The sequence below is a fragment of the Chiloscyllium plagiosum genome, chromosome 25, assembly GCF_004010195.1.
Source record: "Chiloscyllium plagiosum isolate BGI_BamShark_2017 chromosome 25, ASM401019v2, whole genome shotgun sequence".
Lineage (NCBI taxonomy): Eukaryota > Metazoa > Chordata > Chondrichthyes > Orectolobiformes > Hemiscylliidae > Chiloscyllium > Chiloscyllium plagiosum.
In genome coordinates this window covers 48,330,230-48,356,355 of record NC_057734.1, presented here as the reverse complement: position 1 = coordinate 48,356,355, position 26,126 = coordinate 48,330,230, and the positions used below count along the sequence as shown (strand labels likewise).

The 26,126-nt window shown below is 43.7% G+C and overlaps 2 protein-coding genes across 3 annotated transcripts in view; both read right to left on the bottom strand.

Moving 5' to 3' along the window:
- The window catches only part of LOC122562430 (protein PML-like), a 95,334-nt gene that overhangs the window by 20,491 nt on the left and 48,717 nt on the right, over positions 1-26,126 (bottom strand). The window contains exons 11-12 of the mRNA XM_043715287.1: positions 14,716-14,800; positions 13,458-13,967 (exon numbers count right to left, since the gene is read on the bottom strand). Of these exons, the coding sequence (XP_043571222.1) occupies positions 13,458-13,967; positions 14,716-14,800 (595 nt within the window). The remainder of the gene's footprint in view (positions 1-13,457; positions 13,968-14,715; positions 14,801-26,126) is intronic.
- LOC122562853 lies at positions 12,980-24,763 on the bottom strand. 2 transcript variants are annotated; one of them, XM_043716132.1, is made up of 4 exons: positions 23,446-24,763; positions 21,299-21,351; positions 14,716-14,800; positions 12,980-13,967 (listed from the first exon to the last, which is right to left on the bottom strand). In XM_043716132.1, exons 2-4 carry the CDS (start codon positions 21,311-21,313, stop codon positions 13,384-13,386), a joined length of 684 nt encoding a protein of 227 aa, XP_043572067.1. In that variant the 5' UTR covers positions 21,314-21,351; positions 23,446-24,763; the 3' UTR covers positions 12,980-13,383. The 2 variants fall into 2 exon arrangements, with proteins under 2 accessions (XP_043572067.1, XP_043572068.1); XM_043716133.1 differs by lacking the exon at positions 23,446-24,763 and adding an exon at positions 22,731-22,997.

The following is a 26,126-nucleotide window of genomic DNA, read 5'->3' as shown; positions in this document are numbered from 1 at the left end:
ACCCTGAGGAAGTGGTGCATTTGAGCACAGTTACAATGTTTAAAAAACATTTAGATAATTTTATGAATAGGAAAGATTTGGATCAGTATTTACTGTGGAAAAGGATATGGAAGATATAAACTGCAGGGACATAGATGGTGACATCTTGCAAAATGTCCAGATTACAGAGGAGGAAGTTCTGGATGTCTTGAAACAGTTAAAGGTGGATAAATCCTCAAGACCTGATCAGGTGTACCCTAGAACTCTGTGGGAAGCTAGAGAAGTGATTGCTGGGCCTCTTGCTGAGATATTTGTATCATCGATAGTCACAGGTGAGGTGCCGGAAGACTGGAGGTTGGCAAACATGGTGCCACTGTTTAAGAATAGGAAGGGTTTGGAGGGATATGGGCCGGGTGCTGGCATGTGGGACTGGATTGGGCTGAGATAGCTGGTCGGCATGGACAGGTTGGACTGAAGGGTCTATTTCTATGCTGTACATCTCTATGACTCTATGACTCTAAGAAGCAACATTCCAAAATGTGCTTAGTTGGATCCAGGCAGAGTGATTTGAGGGCTTGATCTCAGGTGTGTGGGAGAGGAACCGCTCATTGGAGGCTGTCCATTGACAGACAACATACTTCTGAAAGTGGTCAGGCTCAGTGCAGAAGCACACGTCCAGCTCTTAGAGTCATAGAGATGTGCAGCACAACTCATCCATGCTGACCAGATATCCTAAACTAATCTAGTCCCATTTGCCAGCACTTGGCCCATGCCCCTCCAAACTCTTCCTATTCATATACCCATCCAGATGCCTTTTAAATTCTGTAATTGTACCAGCCCCCACCACTTCCTCTGGCAGCACCTTCCACAACCACACCACCCTTTGCATGAAAAAGTTGGCCCTTAGGTCCCTTTTAAATCTTTATCCTCTCACCTTAAACCTATGCCCTCTAGTTTTGGACTCCCTACCCTGGGGAAAAGACCTTGACTATTCACCCTATACATACCCCCCCATGATATTGTAAACTTCTTTAAGTCACCCCTCAGCCTCTGTCACTCCAGAGAAACTAGCCACAGCCCATTCAGCCTTTTCCTAAGACTCCAACTCTCCAACCCTGGCAACATCCTTGTAAATCTTCCTGAACCCTTTCAAGTTTCATAGCATCTTTCTATATTAGGGAGACATGAGCTGAGTGCAGTATCTTAACATGACATTGCAGAAGAGTGTCCTCAGTTTGTAGGCATAAGTTTAATGCACCCAGTAATTTCTCATTCATCAGTAACATGAGAAAGTCATGCGCTTGGCAGCATATTTAGCTTCACTTCTGGATATAAAGAAAAATTAAGTATTAGGTGACTGCTGGTAGGCAGTGAGGCTGTCACACCCTACCCAGTGTCAGGGAGAGATGCCTGGTGGCTTCTGTGATCTAATTTTGTGCATATCATGCCCTGCCTGACAGGGAAGACTCCTTTATTAGAGATGTGGATGATTCTGTGGAGATTTTATATTGAAAATGTGAATAGTTAGCTAAAGCTCAGTCAGGTGTTCTTTTGGGGAATGGTAGCACAGTGGCAATGTCACTGAAATGGTCATCCAGAAGCCCAGGTTAATACTGTGGGGACAGGGATTCAAATGCCACCACAATAGCTGTGGAATTGGAATTCATAATTAAATCTGCCATCTTTGACCCAGTATGCCAAATATGTGGCTCTAGACTGACAGCAATGTGGGTGACCTTTAACTGCCCTCTGAAATGACTGAGCAAAACAATAGTACAGGCAATGGCTTACTAGTAATATCACTAGACTATTAATTCAGAGATGAGAGTGTAGTGCTAGAAAAGCACAGCTGGTCAGGCAGCATCCAAGGAGCATGAGAATCGGCGTTTCATGCATAAGCCCTTCATCGGGAATGAGGCTTGTGGGCTGGGGAGCTGAGAGATAACTTGGATGGGGAAGGGCTGGGGGGAAGGTAGCTGAGAGTGGGATAGGTGGATGGAGGTGGGGTGATGGTGATAGGTTGGAGAGGAGGGTGGAGCGGAAGATGGACAGGTAGGACAGTTCAAGAGAGCGGTACCAAGTTGGAAGGTTGGATCTGGGATAAGGTGGGGGGGGGGGAGAGGAAATGAGAAAAATTGTATAATCCACATTAATCCCATGTGGTGGGAGGGTCCCAAGGCGGAAGATGAGGCATTCTTCCTCCAGGTGTCGGGTGGTTAGAGTTTGGCGGTGGAGGAGGCCCAGGACCTGCATGTCCTTGGCGGAATGGGAAGGGGATTTAAAGCATTCGGCCATGGGACGGTGGGTTACTTTGTGTGTGTATCCCCCAGGATGTTCTCTGAAGTATTCTGCAAGTAGGCATCCCGTCTCCCCAATGTAGAGGAGACCGCATCGGGAGCAACGGAAACAGTAAATTTGTGGAAGTGCAGGTAAGTCTCTGATGTGGAAGGCTCCTTTGGGACCATGGACAGAGGTGAGGGGAGAGGAGTGGCGCAGGTTTTGCAATTCCTGCGGTGGCAGGGAAAGGTGCCGGGAGGAGAGGATGGGTTAGGGTTATTGATTCAGAGACCCCAGTAATGATCTGGGCTAGGGCAGCTGGTGGAATTTAGATTCAGTTTAAAAATGTGTTATTGAGAGTCTAATGATGATCATGAAACCAATGTTTATTGTCAGAAAAAAATCCATCTCGTTCAGTACTGCCTTTCTTATCAGGTCTGGCATGCATGTGACTCTAGACTCACAGCAATGTAGTTGACTTCTAACTGCTTTCTGGGCAATAAATACTGGCCGAGCCAGTGACACCCACATCCTGTGAATGAATGAATGAAAAAAGATAGTCCATCCTAGATGGAAAAGAAATGGTGGCCTTGCCAGAAACATGTACATCCCATGAAAGAATAAGTTAAAAAACAATAATGCTTAATCCACTTGCATTTGATGGTGCCTGCGATGATGTGGGGTCACCACAACAAGCTCTCCTGGCAATCGTTGCAGAAGGCAGCACTAGACCAAGTGAATAGGCAGCAAGGGAGAAGCTGGTAACAAGACATGCTCTGACTGAAGATCTTCGAACAAAGCAGTGGCAGAGGCAACTCCGACTCTCTCACTGCAACATGAGCAAATCATGAACCCTAATGCAGGCCAAGCTTTTCCTAAGGGGTGACAGTGGGTACCCTCTGCCAGTCAGGGTCTGTCCATGGCTTGACTGGGGATCTGTGTGGATCAAGGTCTCCCTTTTCAAGAGGTTTGGTGATCTCATTACACGTTGGATGGATGAGCACAGCAGGCTAAGTGCTCCCTGGGCTTTGCAGCTTTGGTATCTTTTATACCAGTGCAGGGTGTGACCAAGCACCCATGTATCACCATGTAGGCAGCCATTGACCAATGGTACTTTTCAGTGACAGGAAGGAATGTGTGCCATGATATCTACTCCTTAAAATGTTTGCCAATGCTTCAGCATCTGCACATGAAAAGGCAGGCTGCTTCTTTACATTCCTCAGGGCTTTTGATGAATGTGGCGGGGCCAAATTAAGTCAGGGCAAATAGGGGACTGCTACACAAGTCCAGGATCTTTCTTGCAGCTGCTGCTGTTGGCAGAGTTTGAGCCACTGACAGAGAGATTTGGGACATGATAGTAACCCCTGGAATGTCTTAGGAGTACCCTGAAATCTACACCAGCAGTTCCACAGTCTTCTCAGAGCGGGGTAGCACTTCCTTGTTTTCCACAAGTAGTGTTGTTCCCAGAGGAATGTTCTGGGCACTGTTCATCACTCACTGACCCATTACAACATTATGGACATGGTGCCTGCAATAGTTTGCAAGGTCATGCTATCAACAGGAATCCACTCTGTATACTCATGATGGACCTGACCTCTGCACAGCCAAAACAATCCACTCACCCTTCCTGAGACAAGGCAGAGTTCATGGTCTGGATTGACTCCTCCCATTTTATGCAGATGCCTCCTCAATGTCTGTGGCTGCTCCACCAGAGCTGCCTGTTGCGGCAACTCCAGTAGCCCCCATGTGTGTCACTCATCAGAGGCCCTCTATCAGCCTGATGTACAGCTTGGAGCTCACCCTCAGCAAGCCTCCAACAGTCAGTGACCTCAGCTGTTATAGCCTTCATTCTCGGCATCCACTCAACGGTGAGGCGAGAGGTCCATTGCTCCTGAGGCAAGACAATTGAATTCCTATCGATGCAAGTATACAAGCAATTTGTACATTTTTCAAAAGTTGAAAGTGTCTCTGGCAATAAAGGCCAGCATTTACAATCGATCATTGAGGGCCTTCAAGAAGGTCATCAAATCATAGACCATAGAAAAAGCCCCCCTCAGCCCACCCTGTCTATACTGACCAACAAACACCAAACTAATCCCATTTATCTACACTTGGTCTATGTCCTACTATGAGCATTTTAACTGCTCATCCAAATGCTTCCTAAATGTTGAGAGAACACCTGCCTCTATCACCCTCTCAAGCAGCATGAGGGGTGACCTTATAGAGGGACATGGATAGGGTAAATAGATAAGGTCTTTTCCCTGAGGTGGGGGAGCCCAAAATTAGAGGGCATATGTTTAAGATGAGAGGGGAAAAATTTAAAAGGGACCTAAGGAGCAACTTTTTCACACAGAGGGTGGGGCGGGTATGGAATGAGCTGTCAGACGAAGTGGTGGAGGTTGGTACAATTACAACATTTTAAAGGCATCTGGATGGGTATATATATAGGAAGGATTTAGAGAGATATGGATCAAGTGCTGGCAAGTGGGACTAGATTAGGCTGGGATTTCTGGTCAGCATGGACAGGTTGGACCAAAGTATCTGTTAGCTTGCTGCAAGTCTCTATGACTCTGTGATGACCATAGGGTTGCTCCCTCGTAACCTTAGGGTTACCTATGTATCGGGGAGGGAGATGTTCAGAAGAAGAGTCCTTTAAAGTAACCTCAGCCAGGGTGAGATTTGAACCACTCTTTTGGCACCATTCTGCCTCATAAACCAGAGTTGAAAAGTGTGGTGCTGGAAAAGCACAGCAGGTCTGACAACATCCGAGGAGCAGGAGAGTCAATGTTTCAGGCATAACCCTTCATCAGGAATGACACAAACCAATCATTCAGCCAATGCCCCTGTTGGACAAGCAGAGAGCGAGATAAACAAATAGTGAGTATGGTTTCAGAATGTTGCCAGCAGCTATGAAACCACACCCCGCATGAGTCAGTATCTGCTGAGCAGAGAAATAAATCAGCCTCAATTATTAAACAATGGAGAGAAAGAATTATTTTAACAAGACACTATGTTGCTGCAGGTTAAAAGGAAGTGACAGACTGATAGAATATGTGAAATAGACATGTAATGTAATCATGAGATAGTCTTTATTCTGACAAAGAGGCACCACAAACTGAATGGGGATTTGATCTCCATCATGAAGGCATACAGCCCAGAAACACATCCTTCTGTCCAATTCATATCAGATCATTTATATAAATGATGAAAAGCAGTGGACCCAGTACCAATCTTTGTGGTACACCACTGGTCACAGGCCTCCAGTCCAAATAACAAACCTCAACCACCACCTTCTGTTTCCTAGCTTCAAGCCAATTTTGCATCCAATTGGCTAGCTCCCCTGGATCCCATGTGATCTGATGTTATCAACCAGTTCACAAACTCTGAAATGGAACCAATGGTTGGAAATAGAGTAATGAGTCACCCTCATCTCATTCTACAGGGGGATTTCCAGTGCAACCGTGGGCAAAATATACTTGATGGAAAATTATATTGATGGAAAATACTGTAGGATGTTGCACTGTTTAGAGGAGACTATGACAACTAATTGTGGCTGGGAAACCCTGGCCGGACTGAATTTCTACATCAAACTCTTGGGGAACGGCCGAGAGAAAGTCAAATGAAGGTGAAAAAGGAGAAGCAACAATAAGCAGTAGGAAAGCAGCAGCTCTCTATCAGTCTTTGCTGGTTTGCTGGGAAACTGATTTTTCAAAAGTTCCACATGTCAACACTTGGACTAATTTGTCAGTTCTAGGAAAAAAGCTAAGCTGTGCAATGTTCAAAAGCCTAGGTCGAATAATGTTGATCTTGCTTCACGCACCTCCTGTGCAGTGTAACCTGTAAGCCTCACTCTGTCCAAGCACCCGATGATCTGTATCTCCTTGCTTACTATAATCTGACTGTACTGCTTGCAAACAAAGCTTCTCACTGTACTTAGGTACATATGACAATAAATGAAATCAAATCAACTGGATTTCAATCAAAAGTAATGTTGGGATGAAAGACCATGCCATCAGTCTCTGGCTGTCAGAGATTCAACTCCATCCCAAGAATCACAGTTTCTGAAAGAATTCATCTTTCAGAATAAATCAATGAAGGGAATTTTACCCTTCCTGTTTAATATTATCTCTGCAGAGTTTGTTTCTCATTTGTGTCATGTGAATGTGTTTTTCTAGGATTAAGGTCTATGATGTGAAGGTGCGGTGTTGGACTGGGTGGACAAAGTTTAAAAAATCACACAACACCACGGTATGGTCCAACAGGTTTATTTGAAAGTACAAGCTTTTGGAGCGCTGCTCCTTCATCAGATAGGTAAAAACAATGACTGCAGATGCTGGAAACCAGATTCTGGATTAGTGGTGCTGGAAGAGCACAGCAGTTCAGGCAGCATCCGAGGTGTAGTAAAATCAACGGGCAAAAGCCCGAAATGTCGATTTTACTGCTCCTAGGATGCTGCCTGAACTGCTGTGCTCTTCCAGCACCACTAATCCAGAATCCTTCCTCAGATAGTTGACTAGCTACCTGATGAAGGAGCAATGCTCCGAAAGCTTGTGCTATCAAATAAACCTGTTGGACTATAACTTAGTGTTGTGTGATTTTTAACTAGGATTAAGGGGATATCGTTCTTATTCTGGATTGTCGCTTAGTTGTTGACTAGTTTTGCCAATTACTTCAGGAATATGTTTTGGTTTTTATATTCATTAACAGGATGTGGTTTTTCATTCGGCAAAAATGAGGACTGCAGATGCTGGAAACCAAAGTCTAGACTAGAGTGGTGCTGGAAAAGCACAGCAGGTCAGGTAGCATCTGAGAGGCAGGAAAATCGATGTTTCATCGTGGTTTTTGGTTGCCAGACAGCATTTATTGCCCATCTGTAATTGACCAGAAGGCAATTGCTGAGGGTCTGGAGCCACATATAAAAATGGACAATTGAGATTTCCAGCATCTGTTGATTTTTATTTCATCAGAAAAAGATGGAAAATTCCCTTCCCTTCCCTAAAGAATGTTCTCTGCCCCCACCCCCGCAACAATAATTAGACATTTTTAATTTCAGACTTCTTTCGAATTCAAACTCCACCATCTGCCACTGTGGGATTCAAACCCAGAACATCACCTGATAGTCGAGGCCATTGTCTCCCCATAATAATAAATGATTACTTCTGGGTTAATTCAAGAAGCTTGGTAAAAGTGCCTTCTATTCTGAATAGTTATTGACAAAGGGAGTCAATTTTAGTGATTACATTTTGTACTGCAGTCCTCACTGTCTGCTATATTAATGGTACAGTTAGTCGTGGGGTTCGAGCACCAATGCATTGTTCCCATCATGGTTATAACTGCTTTCAAACAAACACATAAAATCTTTCAATTTCTTTTAAAGTGCTCATCTCACTGCTTAGCATATTATACTACCAATTTCTACTGGTCTTCCAAAACATCTTAGCCAATTTGGGGTGGCATGGTGGCTCAGTAGATTGCGCTGCTGCCTACTGCTCCAGGGACCTGGATTCGATTCCAGCCTCAGGTATTCTCCCTGGCACCTCCACATCATGGCCCTTAATCCTAGAAAAACACATCCACATGACACAAATGAGAAACAAACGCTGCAGAGATTATATTAAACAGGAAGAGTAAAATACACTGTTGATTAATCCTGAAGGATGAATCCTTTCAGAAAGCGTGCATCTGCGTGGGTTTCCTCCGGGTGCTCCAGTTTCCTCCCACAATCCGAAGATGTGCAGTTCAGGTGAATTGGCTGTGCTAAATTGCCCCTAGTGTTAGGTGCATTAGTCAGGGACAAATATAGGGTAAGGGAATGGGGGATTACTCTTCGTAGGATCAGTGTGGACTTTTTGGGCCGAAGGGCCTGTTTCCATAATGTAGGTAATCTAATCTAATTTCAATCTACAAATTCACTATATGACGATAGTCTTGCTTTAAGAGATGTATTTTGTCCTGGTTTTTTTATGAAGAGAGGTTGAGACAGAGGTATCGAGTGGTCTGTCTCAGGCCAGTTTATGAGGCCTTGGGTTTCTTTTTAAAGTTGAAACAATAGAAACAGCGTGAAGGAGTGGGGTCAACCTCCCACAGAACCAGGGTTTTACTTTAACTTTCAGTAGCTGTTGGGGCTTGTAAGCTGCTATATATTTCTCCCTGGTAAAAACAATGACTGCAGATGCTGGAAACCAGATTCTGGATTAGTCGTGCTGGAAAAGCACAGCAGTTCAGGCAGCATCCGAGGAGCAGTAAAATCAACGTTTCGGGCAAAAGTCCTTCATCAGGAACATTCCTGATGTGATACAATCTATTTATTGAATTTGCCTTTCCAAGAGTGTGTTTATTGGATGTTACTATATATTATTTCTTTCCTCGGACTCTCAGTCCAGAGGTAGGGACACTAGGACTTATACACTTAATGGTAAGGTCCTAGGGAGTGTTGCTGAATAAAGAGACCTTGGAGTGCAGGTTCATAGCTCCTTGAAAGTGGAGTCGCAGCTAGATAGGATAGTGAAGAAGGCGTTTGGTATCCTGGGGTCAGGCAGTCCAGAACTAGAGGGCATAGGTTTAGGGTGAGAGGGGAAAGATATAAAAGAGACCTAAGGGGCAACGGTTTCACGCAGAGGGTGGTATGTGTATGGAATGAGCTGCCAGAGAAAGGGGTGGAGGCTGGTACAATTGCAACATTTAAGAGGCATTTGGATGGGTATATGAATAGGAATGGTTTGGAGGGATATGGGCCAGGTGCTGTCAGGTGGGACTAGATCGAGTTAGGATATCTGGTCAGCACGGACAGGTTAGACTGAAGGGTCTGTTTCTATGCTGCATATCTCTATGACTCTATGACTCTACCACTGCACACTGGAGCCCCTTATCCCCTGTTTATGTATATATATATTTTTAATAACCCTCACACAATCACCTAACAGCAGTAGTGCTTATTTTTCCCCAGCACCCATGTTGTGTGTGTGCAGGGGAAGAATAATAAGTGCGAAAAGCTTTATTCATTTTTCACCGCCAGGATGAAAGGAAACACCTGAGTGGCCAGTGACAAGCAGTGCCCTCGACATCAAAGGGCAATGCTGTGTGATCAAATAGTGAAGGGGAGGGCAGGGATTAAATCAAAATAGAGTTGGAGGGGGAAATAATGCACTCCACTCCTCGCAGTGCCCATCTCTCCCTGAAAATCTCATTTTGGTGGACACCCGGGCGCGAATATTGGATATTATTATATTGGAACAGTTGCTGTTTTGTAGTTAAATTGTCTATTATTCTGTTAAGCTTTCTTTAGTTTGTATTTTAGCTATAGGATAAGAATAAAGTGTGATTTACTTGAAGCCTGGTAGCTTGACCAATCGAATTGCATCTGGAATACAACGCCTTATACTTCAAAAATAAGAAAAAATTGGGTTCTAGGCTATCTTCTTGATATGTTTTGAGGTGTTTAGACTAGTCCTTAACAACTGTCTTTACAGCTTATCTCTACCCTCTGTATTTTTGTTCAAGTTTTATTTGCTGGTTCAGCGTCAAACTCGTCACTTCCATTTCCCACTTTTGTCCCTTTTCTTTTCCCTTTAATTCTCTTCATTATCAAGCCTCCTTTCTTTCCTCTGTGATTAGCTAATCCATCCTCTTAAACTCCAATTCTTTAGTGTTTGTCAATTTTCTTGCTGTCATCAGCAACTCCCTTTTCACAATCCTGCAGCCTTCCTCTGTGACTCATGCACTGTCAAAATCTACCTCCCCATGCATTTTCAAGGTCACTCCCCAATCCTACTCTCTCACTAGGCCCACATTCACCCAACATTACTTTCACTGATAAAACAAACTGATTATTTCTATGTATCCCCCTCTAACTCCATTCAACTCTCCCCTCTCATTTCCAGTTCTTTCTATGTCAATTCAGAATATACTCTTTCCTATGTCACTTAGTTCAGCCTTCACAATTCTCAACTACTTAGCCATTGGCCTTCATGACATTACAGAAGTTACTGATTTTGCCAAATCACACCCTCTGTTAATACCACTGTTAATACTCATGTCCCTAATAGAGGCACTTCCTATTCTGTAATCGTTCCCTTAGTATAGCTCCCCACCCAAACTCCACTCTCTTAATTCCAAACAACACAAACTTGAAGGACTTCAATGTACAACTGGTTCCATTCTTCACCAGATCTGGCCACATCCCACAAAACATTAATGGACAGTGCTCTCCATCAGTAAAACTGTTCACCTTGGAGCACACAACTGTCCACCCCAAAACCCATCCATTATGGCCTGACCCCCCCCCCCCATACTGTGCCTGACTTCTGTTCACTTAGGCCTAAGCAACCACCCACCTATCACCACCTTTGACACCCAACAACTTAAAATCATTGCTGATGTATCTTCACAGAAGTTACAGCTTTGTGCTCTTTGAATGTCCATTTGTTTGATTTTATTATTGTTAAATTAATATGTACTAACAGTCACTTGGTAGAACAACACTTGAACATTACTAAAAGAGGAGACATTTTGTTGTTTTTTTTAATTCTTTCATGGCATGCAGATGTTACTGGCCAGACCAGAATTGATTGGCTATCTCGACTTGTCCTGGAGGTGGTGGTGCGGAGCTATCTTCTTGAACCATTGTGTTCCATAACGTGCAGGGTCACCCACAATGCTGATAGAGTGATACTAATCAGGACAACCACAAGAATGCTAAACTTTGAACAATCCAAACAATCTTTACTACAAGAGAAAAAGATTAATTTGGTTAACAACTTTATTCTGATTGGTAAGAATACAATGGAGAATTTAGGCTCCTAATTTTCTGGAAAATTATAAAAAAGGTGCAAGGCCTGAACATATTTTTTATTTCCAGGGGATGGATCCCTGTGTATACGACATACACTTCAAATCACAATTTAGCTTAAAGGTTAGACAATGATTGGTGAGTGTAAGAGGAATAGCTTCTGCAACATCTCTCTTTTCAGGAAGACTGTGATGAACCTGTTCCTTTAACAAGGTTAGGTTGTTCTTAGTTTTGTTTCAGAGAGGTTGTACACGACACAGGTTCCAGAAAGTCTGAGTCTGGATGGATGTTAGGGCCAATTTGTTTACAGCTAATAGACACTGCCTCAGTCAAAAGGCTTTCAAGTTTTGAAAAAAAAAACTTGTATAATGAAAGGAAGTGGCCAGTTCTAGCAGCTCAGGTTTTTCTTTGGTTTGGGCTTTAATGCAGTTGTGTGTGAGAGAGAAGAAAGGCTGCTGGATCCTCTCCCTCCCTCTCTGACTTCATTCCTGTAAGAACTTGTATTTCGTTTTACCTTTTGTGCCAAAAGGTGTTTACAGGGATTGTTGCAAGTATTTTGGAACAGCAGCATTAAGTTGGGTTTTCGGATAGGGTAGGTTATTTGGATATTCTGTTTTCTGTTCTTTGTGTTTCACTCAGTAATCTTGTAAATAAATTCTGTTTGTTTAAAACTAAGTAGTTTGACCAGTTGATTCTCTCCTGGACTATCCACTGCACACTTGCTTAAAACAAATGCAAAGTTAGGATCTGGGCTACTTTCTTGAATTGTTTTGAGGGGTCTGGCCTGAGCCATAACAAGACTGAAGCATGTATTCCTGAGTAGAACTGGAAAATGCCACTCGATTTGTTTAAATCATTGTGCTTAACACGAGAAAACATTTGTGTGTTTGGCTAAGGCAAGTGAGGGAGGGTTCCTGTTATTGCTCCAGGGCAGACTGAACGTGAGTACAGAACCAGGCTTGGTAGGGAGTTTAAATTTGGATTGAAAAATGTGGTGCTGGAAAAACACAGCAGGCCAGGCAGCATCTGAGGAGCAGGAGAATCAACGTTTCGGGCATAAGCCCTTCGTCAGGAAAGGCTTATGCCCGAAACGTTGATTTTCCTGCTCCTCGATTGCTGCCTGGCCTGCTGTGTCTTTCCAGCACCACATTTTTCAACTCTGGTCTCCAGCATCTGCAGTCCTCACTTTTTCCCAGTTTAAATTTGGATCTCAGCTATGCTTCATACTTGGCTCCTGAACAAGATATCCAAGGCAAACAAACTGTGTCTTGGAGCCATAAATGAATACGTATATTGTCCCCAGCATTGGACATTGAAATGGACATTCCTTATGGCTGCTCTGGTTGCAGTGGCTGGCTGGAAGATCTGACGAGCTTCTCTCATGTATTCACTCAATGTGCAGGCTGAAGAAGGGTGGTGAAGTTCCCTTAATAACCAACAGACATTATTTTAAGAATATTATTTATTTACTGATTCATACATATTGTAACATACATGCAAACAGCAATACATATTGCAAGAATGCAGCACCCTTAAGCAATCAGCAAGTAAGATACAAGGAGTAAATAATTTGTGTCATGGATATTAGAAAAAGTGCTTTTTGCAAACTGGGAGGAAGCTGTGGTGCCTGTCAAGTCCATGGCAGCTTAGTAAAATATTGATTAACTGGTAAGTCCTCATTGTTTGAAAAAGCTTGAGAATCTGATATAAACAGGCCCTGACTATTTGAGATTGGAGCATGGTTTTAGCTCCGATTCATCGTCTTGATGATGTGTTGATTGTAGCTTTGAGACAAACCTCTGATGCAGGAAGTTAGTCAAAGTCAGAAGTCACGTGACACTAGGTGATAGTCCAACAAGTTTATTTGAAATCACAAGCTTTCAGTGCACTGCTCCTTCGTCAGATGAAGTGTTCCGAAAGCTTGTGATTTTCAAATAAACCTGTTGGACTATAATCTAGTGTTTTGTGACTTCTGACTTTGTCCACTTCAGTCCAACACCAGCAGCTCCACACCACAAGTTTATCAGAGTGACTATATGAGCAGAAGGAGGCCATTTAGCCCACCATCAGTAAGGTCATGGCTGATCTGATAATCCTTTCCTGCTTTATTCCATAATCTTTGATTCCCTTAAAGATTAGAAATCACCATCTCCATCTTGAATAGGCTTAAAGACTTAGACTTCATAGCCCTTCGTAGTTAAGAAAGCCTAAAGAATAGTTCCTTATAATCAACAAGAGGCTATTTCCAGAAGAGAAAAAAAAACAGTAAAACTGGCGAATGAGACATACTGGTCCTTGTCAACATCAAAATGGAGCTCCAGCACATTCATTTCCAAGATTTACTGGTTTAATGTTGTTTCCTTTTTCTTTCTGGGGGAGACACCACTTTCAAGATGACAGAGAGAAAACTGACTTTTCTGCTTCTGCTCTGGAGTAAATTCAAGAGCAGTGTACAGCTTCTGCAAGCTCTTTACATCTTCAATAGCATTATGAGCTTCATAATCTTCCCCAATAATGGCTTGCACTAGATGACATTGACGATAGCTGCTGACCTCTGACCTGGGAATAACTTCCTTGGCCAGCCATAACGTATCCAGGAATCCAGTCACACATCCATCAAATTGATCTTTCATGGACAACCTTTTCCAGGCTCTCAGAATAATTGGGCTATCAAATCTCCAGATATTGTGACCTATTAACAGAGGCCTGTCCAGTGACTGCAGGAACTTGAGGAAAGCTGTCATGGCATCCTGGAGACTGCAGGTTGTCTGAGATTTTCCTTTCAGGTACAAAATTCCATCTATGACCTGTATTCCAGTAACTTTTTCAGCTCGCTTTGACATAGGTTTTTTAGGCACGATATACTTGTTGAATATCTTCTCACCACTCACTGCCGACAGCTGCACTATATCGCAATATCTTCCTAGGAGAAGTAATGTAATGTCAAACACAACCTGCCTTTCCAAACTGGATTTTACAGCCCTCCCTCCCTGACATCTTTAGCTTAAGTTGGCTGGAGAGAGACACACAGTTGGCTGGGGGGGGAGAGAGATAGAGAGAGAGAGAGAGAGATAGAGAGAGAGAGAGACATGGAATAGAAAGGGCTCAGGATACAATGTCTGTACCAACTCTCTGTTTAAGAACTCTCTCGGCTCACTCCTCCCCACAGATCTGCAAACATTTTTCTCCTTTGATTTTTAGCCAATACCTTTTGAACGCAGAGTTTTCCTCCTTCCAATACTATCTAGCAGTGCATTCCCGATCCCAATCAACTGCTGGTGTGGTACAGATAGACCGGTGATCCCACTTATTAAAGCGTCCTTGTGTGTTTCGTGACAGGTGACACTCAGAGTTGCCCAAAACTAACAATATTGTATTTGCTCTTGCTCATTCATTCACCCCCTGAACTCTCACAATTCGCTTATGGACTGATTTGTGTGTTTACTGCTCATTTGCATGCGATTATTCAGCCCATCATCTTTCTAATTCTGCCATCTCTCTGTTCATCTTTCCCAGTTTTCATTATTTGCTCTCCTGTGCAGTTCCCCTTTGTTTCATTATGAAGTTTCTATGCTGGTGCAAACTGTTGTACATAATACAAATGTTTCCACAGTGTGATGCAACATCTTAATAAAAGTTGAGAGACTCCCAATGGATCTGATGGTCATTACCTAGGCCAGTGGTTTCCAGGTCAAAGAAGACTAGAGTTTCCTTGGGATTATTCTGTGCTGTAGGTGTTATTCCATACTTTCTAAGCTGCAGGTACAAAAGTAAACAATCAATATTCATCATCGTCTTTAGTTGCATAATATTATTCAATACCGCTGTAAGAGTTCAAAGACTATAAGACATAGCATTTGGTCCATCAAGACTACTCCACCATTCAATCTCAATATGCTTCTAAACCCCATTCTCCTGCCTTTTCCCCCATAACCAATCAAGAATCTATCTTTCCCCATCTAAAATACAGACAATAATTTGGTCTCAACAGCCTTCTGTGGCAATGAGTCCCACAGATTCAACACCCTCTGGCTGAAGAAATTGCTACTCACTTCAGTTCTAAAGGGTTGTCCTTTCAATCTTAGGCTGTGCCCTCCAGTCATAGTTCCCCGCCGGTGGAAACACCATCTCCACGTCCACTCTATCTAGATCTCTTAGAATTCTATAAGTTTCAATCAGATCCTCATCTTTCTAAAATCCATTGATTACAGGTCCAAAATTCTCAACCTCTCCTCATACGTTAAAAAAAAAATCACACAACACCAGGTTACAGTCCAACAGGTTTACTTGGAAGAACTAGCTTTCGGAGCGCTGCTCCTTCATTGGGGTAGCTGTGGAGCAGGATCATAAGACACCGGATTTATAACATGAGAAGTCCTTCACTCCAGAGATTGTTCATGTAAACCTCCTCAGCAAAAACACCCTTCCTTTGGGGCCCAAAACTTCTCAATATTCAAAGTGCCTTAAATAGCTGCAGCAGTCTGTCTATGTTCTTGTATTGTAGCCTTCTTGAAATGAATGTTAACATTGCACTTGTCTTCCTAACTGCTAACTGCACCTTAATGTTAATCTTAACAGATTCCTGAAATAGGGCTTCTAAGTGCCTTTGTGTTCCAGATTTTTAAACTCTTTTCCCCATTTAGAAAATAGTCTATTCTCCCTACCAAAGTGCATAACCTTACACCTTCCCACATTATATTTCATCTGCCACTATTTTGCTCACTCTCCCTAGCCTGTCTGAGTCCTCATGCAGTCTCCCTGCTTCCTCAACACTACCTGTCCCTCCACCTATCTTTGTGTCGTCTGCAAATTTAGCAACAATGCCTTCAGTTCATTCATCCAGACCATTTATGCATAACGTGAACAGTCATGGGTGCAACACTGACCCCTGTAGAGCTCCACTAGTCACCAGCTGTCATTCTAAAAAAGATCCTTCATTCCCATCTCTCAAATCCCATCCACCCAGGTTGATAGAATTTTAAGAAGGCATATGGTATGTTGGTGTTTATTGGTAGGGGGGTTGACTTTCAGAGCCACAAGGTCATGCTTCAGCTGTACAAGGCCGCACCTGGAGTAGTGCGTGCAGTTCTTGTCACCGCATTATAGGACGGATGTGAAAGCTTTGGACAGGTTCAGAGACGGTTTACTAGGATGTTACCTAGTATGGAAGGCAGGTCTTATGAGGAAAGGCTGAGGGAACTGAGGCTGTTTTCATTGGAGAGAAGATGATTGAGAGGCGACTTAATTAGAAATGTATAAAATAATCAGAGGGTTGGATAGGGTGGACAGTGAGAGCCTTTTTCCTTAGAAGGTGAAGGCTAACATGAGGGATATAGTTTTAAATTGAGGAGTAATAGATTTAGGAGAAGGTGAGGACTGCAGATGCTGGAGATCAGAGCGGAAAAATGTGTTGCTGGAAAAGTGCAGCAGGTCAGGCAGCGTCCAAGGAGCAGGAGAATTGACGTTTCGGGCACAAGCCCTTCGTCAGGCTCCTAGGGTAATAGATTTAGGAGATATTAGGGTTAGTTTCTTCAATCAGAGTAGTAGGGGTGTGGAATGGCCTGCCTGCAACAGTAGTAGACTTGCCGACATTAAGGGCATTTAAATGGGCATTGGAATTACATATGGATAATAATGGAACGGTGTAGCGATGGGCATCAAGTTATTTTTACAGGCCGGTGCAACATCGAGGGCAGAAGGGACTGTACTGCGCTGAAATGTTCTATGTTCGAAATGTTCAAAAGGTAACATTCTGTTAAGAGCTGGTGGTGCTCAACCATTTACTGTAACAGGACCTAGTGTGATTTTTCTTGCAGCAGGGTCTTTCACCTGAAAAGCTTATTTCCCAATAAGAAACTAGGTGTGATTATCATGTTAATTGTAGAATCCAATTTAAATTTATTACAACTAAATGTAATAATTTACAGGGTAAGCCCCGTATCCGCGGAATCGCTTTCCGCGGATTACCATGCCCCGAACATATTATAGGGAACTAGGGACCAGAAAGCTGCTGGGAAAGTACGTTTCCCATTGAAATGAATGGGTTGGCTCCTATCTGCAGTTTTGGGCCTCTGCAGTAGGTCCTGGAACATATCCCCTGTGGCTACGGAGGGGAGGGAACTACTCTTACCACTATCCCATTTCTGTAACATAATGGGCTACTATCAGCCATTAGGTTACAATCCTGACATGGAAATGTATTGCTGTTCCTTCATCATCATGAGGTCAAAATGCTGGAAGTGCCGCCCTGAGGAAGTTGTGGGTCAACATACAACACATGGACAACAGAGGTTCAAGGTGGCAGCTAACCACCAGTCTCTCAGGGATGCGCAATAAATGCTAATCAGCTAGCGAACCCCGTGTCATATGAGTGAATTAAAAAACACAGAAAAATGTGCTTCCAGTAGAATTGTCGTACTTCAAGTGATCCAGGGTAAGATAGAGTGGGAGATCTTTATACTCTCAGGTCACATGCTATGATGTAGTGACAATGTCATGAGTGTCTCTCAAAGATATACTCACACACCAACCTTGGGACACAACAGGCTCTGGACCATTTGTGCAGCAATCACACTCAGACAAAATACACCCTGCTCATCTATAAACATTAATGCTTCCCCCCATAGGAATACCACAAAAATCAGGGATAAAGATTAAACCCCACAGAGTACAGAAGGCTCATTTTTTCTTTCAAATCTAAACTGTGTCAAGGATTTTAAAGGGCTTGGGTGATCTGATTATAACTAAAAGAGAAAACAAGGTGCTGGAATTCTGAAACAAAAACCACACAGTGCTGGTCAGCAGCCAGCATCAATGAAGAGAAGTGTGGCACTGGAAAAGCACAGCAGGTCAAGCAGTATCTGAGGAGGAGAGTCAATGTTTTGGGTAAAAGCCCTTCATTCAGGAATGTGTCAGGCTTATGCCCGAAACGTCGACTCTCCTGCTCCTCAGACGCTAGTAGGAGAATCGACGTTTTGGGCATAAGCCCTTCATCAGGAAAGGAACTTGTGGGTCGGGGCTGAGAGATAAATGGGGAGGCGGAATGGGGTTTGTGGGAAGATAGCTGAGAAAGCAATAGGTGGATGAAGGTAAGGGAGAGGGTCATAGGTCAGAGGGGGTAGTGATGGACAGGTCTGGACAGCGGTGCCCGAGTTGGAGGCTTGGGACTGAGATAATGTTGGGGGGTCACCCTTGAGCTGTTCAGGGAGAGGTGGGCACTGCGGGGAGTGGAGTGTATTATTTCCCCCTCCAACTCAATTTTGATTTAATCCCTGCCCTCCCCTTCACTTTTTTGATCACGAAGCATTGCCCTTTGATGTGAAGGGCACCGCTTGACAATGGCCACTCGGGTGTTTCCTTTCTTCCTGGCGGTGGAATATAAATAAAGATTTGTGCACTTGTTACTTTTCAACTGTGTCTGACACACACACACACACACACACACACACACACACACACACACACCATGGGTGCCAGGGAAAATAGGCACTACCGCTCTTAGGCGGTAGTGTGGGGAGGAGGAAAAAATAAATAAAATATACAGGAGTGTCAGAGGCTCTGCTCACTCAGAGCTGCCTCTGAGGAAAAAGACAAACAAAATAGGGAAAAAAAAATGTTGGGGGAGAATGTGGATTTCAACAGCTACCTCATTTATCCCATGTGGTTGCAGGGCCTCAAGGTGAAATATGAGATATTCTTTCTCTTGCCGTTGGGTGGTAACGGTTCTGGGCCTCCTCCACTGCCAAACTGTTACCACCCGATGCTTGGAGGAAGAACGCCTCATATTCCGCTTTGGGGCCCTGCAACCATAAATGTGGATTTCAACAACTTCCTCATTTCCCCTCCCTCCACATTATCCCAGTCCCAAGCCTCCAACTCAGCACTGCCCTCCAGACCTGTCCATCACTTCCCCCTCTGACCTATCACCTTCTCCATCACCTTCATCCTTATGCCTGAAGCGTCGATTCTCCTGCTTCTTGGATGTTGCCTGACCTGCTGTGCTTTCCCAGCAACACACTCAACTCTGATCTCCAGCATCTGCAATCCTCACTTTCTCTCAGTGAAGGGAAGCTGATTTAATGTTTCAGATTGATGATCTTTTGTCACAAGTGAATGGTATTAGAGACAAACAGATTCAAACAAGTATGGAGTCAAGGGAAAGCAGCAGCAAGTGGAGGGCAGGATTAAAGCATCAGGAAAAGGAATAATAGGGTAAGGCAAGAAATGGGTTGCAGTGTGGAACAAAAAATAACACAAAGGATGGGTCCAAAGTACATAGTTCCAGCAGAATAACAGGAGGAATTGCAACCTGAAAAATGTGACAAAGGAAAGAACCATGTTATAGTTCAGAAGATTGGAGACAGAAAGACTGTCTTCTTCTGTCCTGATTGCATCCCTTAGTCCCACCTACTAAGCAACTACAATATCGCAGATTCTGGAGATCTGAATGACAAGCATAAAACACTTAAAATACTCAACAGCATCTGTGGAGACAGAAACAGAGTTAAAATTTCAGGTTGATGACCTGCGTCAGAATGGGTGAGGAAGGACTTTTCTATGGGTCCAGTCTCCCACCAGAATCTTTAGTAATTTTGGTCCCTTCCATTTCAGTGCCAGTTTAATTCTGTGACTTGGCTGAGGCTCCTCCAGCTTGTATTAACAGATTGCAATGAGACTTTTATCACAGGGTTAAATTGTTGGTCTCTGGTGAAAGGGCAGTGAATATTATGGATGCTGAGATGTTTTGTTATTCATTCTGAGAATTGAGTTCCTGGCTGGGTCAGCATTCATTGTCCATCCCTAGTCACCTTTGAGAAAGTAGTGGTGAGCTGCCTTCTCTCGGTACACCCACCGAGCTGTTCGAGAGGATATTCCATGATTTTGATCCAGGACACAACAGCGATATATTTCAAAGTGAATTGTGGAAGTCATTTAGAGGGGAACGTAAAGGTGGCAGTGTTTTGTCGTTTCTGCTACTCTGTCCTTCTCAATGTCATGGTGACTCTGGTTAGTGCTGCTGCCTCACAGCGCCTGGGACCCATGTTCGATTCCAGCCTCGGGCAAGTGATTGTGTGGAGTTTGTACGTTCTCCCTGTGTCTGTGTGGGTTTCCTCCGGGTGCTCTGGTTTCCTCCCACAGTCCAAAGATGTGCAGGTCAGGGTGAATTGGCCACGCTAAATTGCCCATCGTGTTCAGGGATGTGTAGGTCAGGTGCATTACTCAGGGGAAATGTAAAAGTAATAGGGTTGGGGAAAGAGTCTGGGTGGGATACTGTTCGGAGGATCAGCGTGGACTTTTTGGGCCACATGTAGGGATTCTGTGATGAACTTCTATGATAATAGTGGTGATAGGTTTGGAAAGTGTTTTCAGAGGAAACAAATAGAGCACAGTCAGAGAGTTATACATCATGGAAAGAGACTTTTCAGTCCAATTCATCCATGTCGACCAGATATCTTAAACTAATCTATTCTCATTTGCCAGCATTGCCCATATCCCTCCAAACTGTTCCTATTCATTTCCTTTTAAATGTTGTAATCATACCTGTCTCCAACACCACCTCTAATATTCCATGCATGACTACCCTCTGCATGAAAATGTTGACCCTCCCATTTAAATCTTTCCCTTACCCTGGGAAAAAGACTTTGGCTATTCACTGAATCCATCTTGCTCATGATTTTATAAACTTTTATAAGGTCACCCCCTCAGCTTCTGATGCTCCAGGGAAAAAAAGCCCCAGCCTATTCATCTTTCCCGATAGCTCAAACCCTCCAATCATAGCAGCATCCTCGTAAAACTTTTCTGAACCATTTCAAGTTTAACACCATCTTTCCTGTAGCCAGGAAACCAGAACCAAATGCAGTATTCTAAAAGTGACCTCAACAATGTCCTCTTCAGTCGCAACATGATGTCCAATTTCTATATTCAATGCACTGACCAATGAAGACAAGATTCAGAATAAAGGAGTTACATTTGCTACCTCCAATATTCCCCACATTAAAAATTAAATTAAAAAGATTTATAACTAATGCATCAACTATCTGACTACCCATTTTATTTTAATGATGCGAAGTTGAGGTTCATCAGAACCCAAGCACTTTCAACTTGTTCAACTTCTGCAATGCACTTCACACCTCTACAAAACAACTTATTTTCACTGACACAAATTTGTTGGGCTGGTTGGAGAACAGTGTAGTAAATAGGTGCCCATACTCCCTTTTACACACAATATGTACAGAAGCTTCCCAAAATACATACTTTAGGTGAGGCCATCTCTCTCCCAGCCGGGAAACCAGATCAAGTTGCAAGACCTGCAAAACAAAAACACAGCTCGTGCTCAGAGATTTAGTGTTACCCTTTTTTGTTTCCCCTCATCTGAAGATGTTGGTCCCTAAGCTTCAATTACCTTTCGGCAAGCAACCAGGTTTCATGTGTGAGCAGATTGAGTGTTAACCAAGTGTAGCATCATATCTCAAACTCAATACTATCCTTATTCTACCTCCAACACATTCCATTTCCACTGGTGTCTCACTAAGAGATAGAAGACTTCGCATTTGCAGAGCACTTTTCACAAGTACCAGACACCTTTCCAGCAATTAAGTATTTTTGAAATATTATCATTGTTGTAGTGTAAGAAACAGGACGGGAGGCTCCAAACAAACATTTAGCTCTCACAAGCTATGAATTAATATCAGGTATGCTGTATTTGTGAGATTGATTGAGGAATAAACATTGGTTCGGATGCTGGGTTATGTCCCCTGCTCTTCAAAATGACACCATCAGATCCTTTTATCCAGTTGACACGTTTATCATTTCATCTGAAGGATGGAAGAACGGCCCTTCACCGACTGCACTGGAATGTTCACGTCTTTGACGTGTGACCCAAACCCACAATCATCTGACTTACAGGTATCAACGCAACCTAGAAAATTCAAAATATAAAGATAGAGCAAAAAGTGGGGAAACCTGCTCTTTGATCATGTAATAAAATCAAAATTGCCTCCCAGAAATAAGATTTTATGTTTTCATAGAATCCCTGCAGTGTGGAAAGTCCACACCCACCCTCCGAAGAGCATCTGTTCCTCTACATTTCTTCTGATTAATGCACCTAGCTTACAAATCCCCGACCACTACGTACAATGTAGCAATGTCAATTCACCTGACCTGCACATCTCTGAGCTGTGGGAGGAAACCGGAGCACCCGGAGAAACCCCACGCAGACACTGGGAGAATGTGCAAACTCCACACAGTCAGTCACCTGAGGCTGGAATCGAACCCGGGTCCCTGGCGCTGTGAACCACTGAGCCACCGTGCTACCCGAAAACAATTAATTCTTTATCGTGTTTGTTTAGTACGTGTCACAGGAGGTAGAATGGGGAAAATACTGCCTGCGATTACTCGGATTCGAACCGAGATTGCTGTGGCCACAATGCCCCACAATGCAGACTACCCACGATACAATCACGGCGCTACCACCTGCTCCTATCAGGGGGTAGTTGGTGGGGTTTGAAGAGCCATTGTACAGGTAAAATGGATCAATAAACCATTTTACTAAGAAAAAGCTCACCTGCTAGAAACAAGAGAAAGTGAGAAGGGAGAGGTGAGGATGTGAGATCAGAGACCCCACACCTCTATCCTATTAAAACTAGATCAGTTCACTTGTGAAATGAAGTACTAGCAGTTACACCACCTTCACAGCGCCTGGTCCCTCATTGTCAGTTGCCTGTCAGTTTCAGCTTGTGTGGAGACAGTTTGTCACTTTCTGCTGGCTATTTCAAATCGGCATCGATACTTTGTCATGGTTTAAATGGAATAAGGAGTTTGTTTCCTGATCGTTTCTCTATGCCGTGACGGTAACCTCTCTCTCTCCTTCATGAGATTGACGGAATCTGTCTGTTCACATTCCAGTATCGTCTGACAGCACTCGGGGCTCATTTCTCTCCCTAAACCAGGCTGGTCCTGGCCTCGGGTCATTTCCCTGTGGAGTTCAATGAACTCAGCTCAGATTTGGGGATGGAGGGGGGAGGGGGAGCTGGTGAACGGTATCAGGTCAGTTTCCGCTTTCCCTAATGTTAGTTTACAGTTTAAACACGTCTACTGTCCAGTCGCTGCCTCTTGATTGTAAAGACAGAACCTGAGTCCATTGTAACCCCTTCCTAACCTCCCACAGCATTAGCCCCACTGCCCTCAGTCTGACTGCACTGCAATAATACATCCTGATGCTCACCGGAAAAATCAACAAGAATTCTGTGACTTGCGACCACCCTGTCCTCCGCAGTTCAACAGGGCGAGAAGACATGAACTTGTTATGTAACAGATCCTCATGGAACACAGGCTCTTCCCACCCCCCTCAACACACACACACACACCTATCCTCAAAGAGTCCTCACATCAAGAATACTCACCAGTTTGTCTGGTCCCAAGCTCTCAGTAGCTCCAATACATGCCCACCGAGTTATTTCTCTTCCAGGAAGTTAAACTGAGTCAGGTAATGTTTTGCAAGGCCCTCAGTGATTGGTTTTTCCTGACAGGCCTGTCACCACCCCGTCCCCACACACAGCTTTTTGCTGATTGCACCATATTCTCACCACACCTGCATTCCTGGGACTTTCTACTCTGCAACCCAAAGGGACTGACTTCAATATAACTACCTCCCTCCAGCTGACTGGAGTGGATCGTTACACTTGTGTAACTGAGATGGACAATCTACAGGAATAAACTTTACACTGTCTCAGTAGAACAGGAATGAGAGCGGAAGAACTTTGTACAACTCAATCAGATCCCCCTCAGCCTTCTCTGCTCTCAGAGAAATAACCCCAGCCTACGTAGTGTTTCTCCACACCCAACTCACTCCAGCCAGGCAACATCCTACATATTTTGCACCCTCTCTATTGCAATCACATCCTTTGTATTGTGTGGCAGCCAGAATTGCATGCAATATTCCAGCTGTGGCTTAACTAATGTGACTCCATCATAACCATCAAGGCCTTGACCAACCAAGGCAAACATCCCATGTGCCTTCTTATCCTTCCTATCTACCTGTCCTGCTGCCTTCAAGAATCTATGGACATGCACACCAATGTCCCTCTGATCCTCTATACTTCATTCAACATGTACTCCTTTGCCTTGTCGATGCTCTACTGGGACTGGGCTCGATCACCAGTGCATTCCTCATGTCACCATAGTAACTGCTTTCAATCCACAACCGTATTTCCATTTCTTTGACAGTACTTGTCCTGATCTTCAGTTCGTTGTAATATCAATTTCTACTGAACTACATCAACTCATTTTCACTACAATAACTGCACATAGCTGTTTATTTCAAATTCAATTTGAACCTGTTAGCTCCTCTCTGTTCCCCATGTATTTCATTTCTTGCCATCCCAGTCTAATCTATAACTTCATTCTATTTTTGCTCAGGTTTCTAATGCTGAGTTCATTCCTTCCATTTCCTGTTTCCTTCCTTTTTCTTTTCCTCTCTTTCCTCTGATTAGCTAATCCACCCCCTCACACATCTCAATTGTTCAGCATTTGTCAACTTGCCCGCTCTCCTGCTGTCACTGCAGGCTTGACTCCTCCTCCAAAATCCTACAGCCTTCCTCTGTGCATCAGTCATTATAATCCCCACTTAGGCATTTGGTGCTGCTGCCTCTTAATGTTGATTATATTAGATTCCTTACAGTATAGAAACAGGCCATTTGGCCCAACAAGTCCACAGCAACCTTCCAAAGAATAACTCATCCAGACCCATTCCCCTACTCTATATTTACCCCTGACTAATGCATCTAGCAGTACGGGCAATTTAGCATGGCCAATTCACCTGACCTGCACATCTTTGGATTGTGGGAGGAAAACAGAGCACCCAGAGGAAACCCACGCAGACTTGGGGAGAATATGTAAACTCCACACAGAATTTAACCTAGGTCCCTGGCACTGTGAGGCAGCAGTGCTAACCACTCAGCCACCCAAATAATAAGTTGCATCCTATTCATTCGCTCCACCCTGACCTCCCCACCTGCTAGGGGCTGATCTCTCCTTTCCCAGCGCTGACCATGTGGATCTGTCAATGTATCTGTTCTCACTGTCCCTCTCCAGAACACTGCCTAGAATGTAGCTTCCATTGCTGTCCATGAGCTTATTGTGAACACACTTAGTCTGCAGTTGACAACTGGTGGTGATACCATTCCCTTTAAGAAGCTTCTCCCACTTGGTTTTACCACTTTTTAAAAAATACATATACTTTTATTGAAAAGGATGATTTTATTTGAACCATCCACCACTTGATGCACATGATGTCACACATTGTTACTGTGGTGGTGTAGCTCTGACCTCTGAAGCACACGTTCTGTCCCCCTTCTCATTCCAAGACACGTTCTGTCACCTATCATTCCAAGTTTCTCAGTTGTCTTCATGGTTTTCCTCCTTTGCAATGAATGATTTTTCACCTGCAACATTTTAAAATTCCATTTAAAATCTTGTCATCTCCCTTTGAGTTTCCTGCTCTCTCACCACCCCCTGCCTCCCAAAACCCCTCCTTTTATATTAACACAGCAATCCCCACACCAGTCACTCTCCAATCTTGCTTTCTCACTAGGACCATGGTAACCTTTTAATGTCACCAACAAGACAAACTGATTATTCAATCTATCACTTAGTCCAATCCCTTCTTCCTTCCCTTCCCAATTCCAGTTCTGTGTGTCTGCTCCAGATTAAAAAAAACTTGCCAAGTCAGTGAGCTCAGCCCTCGCACTCCCCAACTTTCTAGCATTCAGCCTTCATGACTCAGCAGCTATTGATTTGCAATTGCTAAGTCAGTCCCTCACTACCAGCCTGAATAGCTATGTCCCAGTTAGAGCCATTAACCTTTCTCTAATCATTCTTTCAGTATAACTCCTTCCCTCCCCCCCTTAATTCCAAAAGAATACAAACTTGCACAACACCAGAGACCCGGGTTCAATTCCCACCTCAGGCGACTGACTGTGTGGAGTTTGCACATTCTCCCCGTGTCTGCATGGGTTTCCTCCGGGTGCTCTGGTTTCCTCCCACAGTCCAAAAATGTGCAGATTAGGTGAGCTGGCCATGCTAA